At 31.8% G+C, this 3,026-nt stretch overlaps 1 protein-coding gene across 1 annotated transcript; it reads left to right on the forward strand.

Annotated features, from left to right (window-relative positions):
• The first annotated feature begins 1,311 nt into the window (after positions 1-1,311).
• On the forward strand, positions 1,312-1,853 carry LOC107882404. The gene is made up of 2 exons (XM_016800694.1): positions 1,312-1,567; positions 1,636-1,853. The coding sequence occupies exons 1-2, from the start codon at positions 1,312-1,314 to the stop codon at positions 1,851-1,853; spliced, it is 474 nt and encodes a 157-aa protein (XP_016656183.1).
• Positions 1,854-3,026: the final 1,173 nt, after the last annotated feature.

Consider the following 3,026-nt stretch of genomic DNA (forward strand, 5'->3'; position numbering starts at 1 on the left):
AAATATTTTACTATGCTAGGTATTAAGCTACTAAACAACTAAGTAGTGTACAAAATATAATAATAAATGTTGATTTATCTATTTGTTACAAGCATTGGTGATACAAAGGTGATATTGGTTTTCTTTTTTTTTGCTTATTTTATATTTTTTGTGTAAATTGTGTACCCATCAGTGCCGCAAAAACCGGGTGTGCAGAGCGTGCCCCGCACACGGGCCCCAAGGCTTACATACATTTGGGGGGCCCCCGGGCCCAACCTGGAGCAGGCACTAAAATTGTCTAAAAACGCAAAACTTAATAGTTACTCACAATCATTTTTTTTTTAAGTTAAAACATTAGTGTAGTTGTAGGTATACTAATATTACTTATTAAATTAAGTATGTTAAAATAGAATGGTAAGTTTTAGTATATTATAAAATCAAATGGTACTAGATAGAATCACGTATGTGGTGGGTACTATGTTAGAAAAAGGTGGGTATCAAGATGTATTCAAGTGTCAACGTTTCATACTTTCTTAGCAGGTACTATTAATTTTTCTATAAGATCTATTTTTATCGCGTCTATGGGTTGTTGTTTGTCGAATTGTCAGGAGAACAACTGACTGATACTCGAAAACGACGAGGGTTGTCGAGTGACGACGTGCCATAAAAGTAATGTTATTTCTTATTAGTGTTTATTTATAAACTATTAAAATGTCGTGTTATACCAAGAATAATATCAAAACAATATTATATAATACATACAATAAAAATTAATTTAGGAACGGGCCCAAAAAGAATATCGCACACGGGCCACTTATTATGTAGTTGCGGCACTGGTGTTTCCCTCCAATTTTTAGTGTTTATCACATCAGTTATCTGGTTTTCAATTAATAAAATAATGTTAATAACAAAACGTCAATATATTATATAATATCATAGACATTTCTATGATTATTGATTAATATTTGAATTACTGAATCTTAATTCTTAAATCGTAAATCGTAATATTTGATATTATATTATAATTGGTATGGCTTCAAAAAAAACAAAATACATTGATGAATTTTTTCAAACATGAAGAAAAACAAGGTAAGAAAAATTTTATGAAAATACTAAATGCATTTAATTACAATATTCATTTTAGATAATACATTTTCTCATATTAATGCGCCTACAAATGATCCAGATGATCCAATGTCTATCTATTATTTAACTGAAATGGCTTGTACTAAAATTGATGTATCCATACCTGAAGTAAAAAGGCGTAAAGTATCAACTAAAGTAGATTCTGAACATCATTCTTAACATTTTTTTGAAAATACAAAAGACGAAATGAAGATAACTGTATACAACAGTGTTATTGATAAAATGTTAAATGGCATCAAAGTTCGTTTCAGTCAAGATACATTAAATTTAATTGATAGTGTTGGTAACTTATTAAAACTAGAAATAGAAAAAGAACATATACAAACTATTTCTGATACATTTAGTTTATCTTTTGATCAACTCGATACTGAAGTCAGACTGTTTACACAAATAGATGACATACCAAGAGGAAGCAATAATAGCACAAGAACTCAGTGGTTGAGTTGGATAACTATAAGGATGGAACAGACCGAATGAGAACTTTTGAAAATATATATAAATTTTTACAAGAATTTACTACCATACCAGTCACTAGTTACTCTTGTGAAAGAGCTTTTTCAAAAATGGCAATAGTTAAAAATAAATTACGCAGTACAATGGCTCAAGAAAGGTTAGATGCCTTACTAACAATTTTTATTGAACAAGAAATTGTAAACTCTTTAGATATGGAGGAAATTATTGATGAGTTTAAAACACTAACATCAATCCAAAGAAGATTACCATTATAAATGTAAATGCTATTGACTATTGTATATCGATTAAATTTAGTTTTATATGTAATAAATAATAATATGTAAGAGGTATGTAAACTAATAATTGTTTTATTTTAACATTAAAATGTATTATAAACTAATTATTATAATATTGAGACAATATTTAACTTACTGATTTGTAGTAGGTCAAGTAACCCCTACTAAAATAATTCTGCACACCCTGCGAAAAATTCCTGCGCACGCCTATGTATATGTGTAGTTTAAATTTTTAATAATCATGTAAAGTAAACTATAGGTACATACACTGTACATTACTTTGCACGTTCTTCTAAGAGTTAATTCCCAGGGCGTAGTACCTACCCATCCAAGGTATGATGACTAAAAACCTAGGATTTTTCGGAAAATGGTATTAGGAAAAATAGGATTCGGCCAAATTGGATTTGTTATCAATCCATATATATATATACTGGTATTTTTTTCGGCCAAGTGGGATTCGATGAAATGGGACGAAACGAAAAATTTGTTACCTACCTATAACAATAAAATTTGAATAAAAAATTATAAATATCATCGTCCGAACTCCAAAGGCAAAATAAACAACTAATCTGCACAGGCGAAGCTGTGACTAGTATATTAGGATATATTATATTTTATAGTTATATAATATTAGATTCTTTTACGATTTAAGATAGTTATTACTTATCGTGGATTCTCTTAGCGAGTGACGTATACAGATAAGACCGTTGGCCGCACTGATGGCGGGCCTTGCTAGCAGCTGCTGCTGCTGCAGTGCTCAGTTCGGCCAAGGGTACGACACTGCGTGTATTGGCAAAATCGGGTGACTGTGGCCTTGGACATGGTCTCCAGGGGGGCGTGGCATATGTTATCATTTAAATAAATCATTTCAACATCATTGTCACAGTCCACAGAATAATAATAATGTCCATTGGCCATTGCCTTGTATCCGTTTTTAAGATTTCGTAACAAAGAGGGATACACGTTGCCAACATTCTATCAGATTACGGATACGGTACAATTTATAGAGTCCAATACTTCATACCGTAGGGATACGTAAACCCACACAGCTGACCGAGTGTCTATTCTATATTGTTCTGTGGTTCGGCACTTCGACGATTCCGATTTCCGAGTGTTGTCGTCGTTGTCGCACTGTCAGCTGTTAGTTCGTTA

This window comes from Acyrthosiphon pisum, unplaced genomic scaffold (assembly GCF_005508785.2).
Source record: "Acyrthosiphon pisum isolate AL4f unplaced genomic scaffold, pea_aphid_22Mar2018_4r6ur Scaffold_20531;HRSCAF=21311, whole genome shotgun sequence".
Classification (NCBI taxonomy): domain Eukaryota; kingdom Metazoa; phylum Arthropoda; class Insecta; order Hemiptera; family Aphididae; genus Acyrthosiphon; species Acyrthosiphon pisum.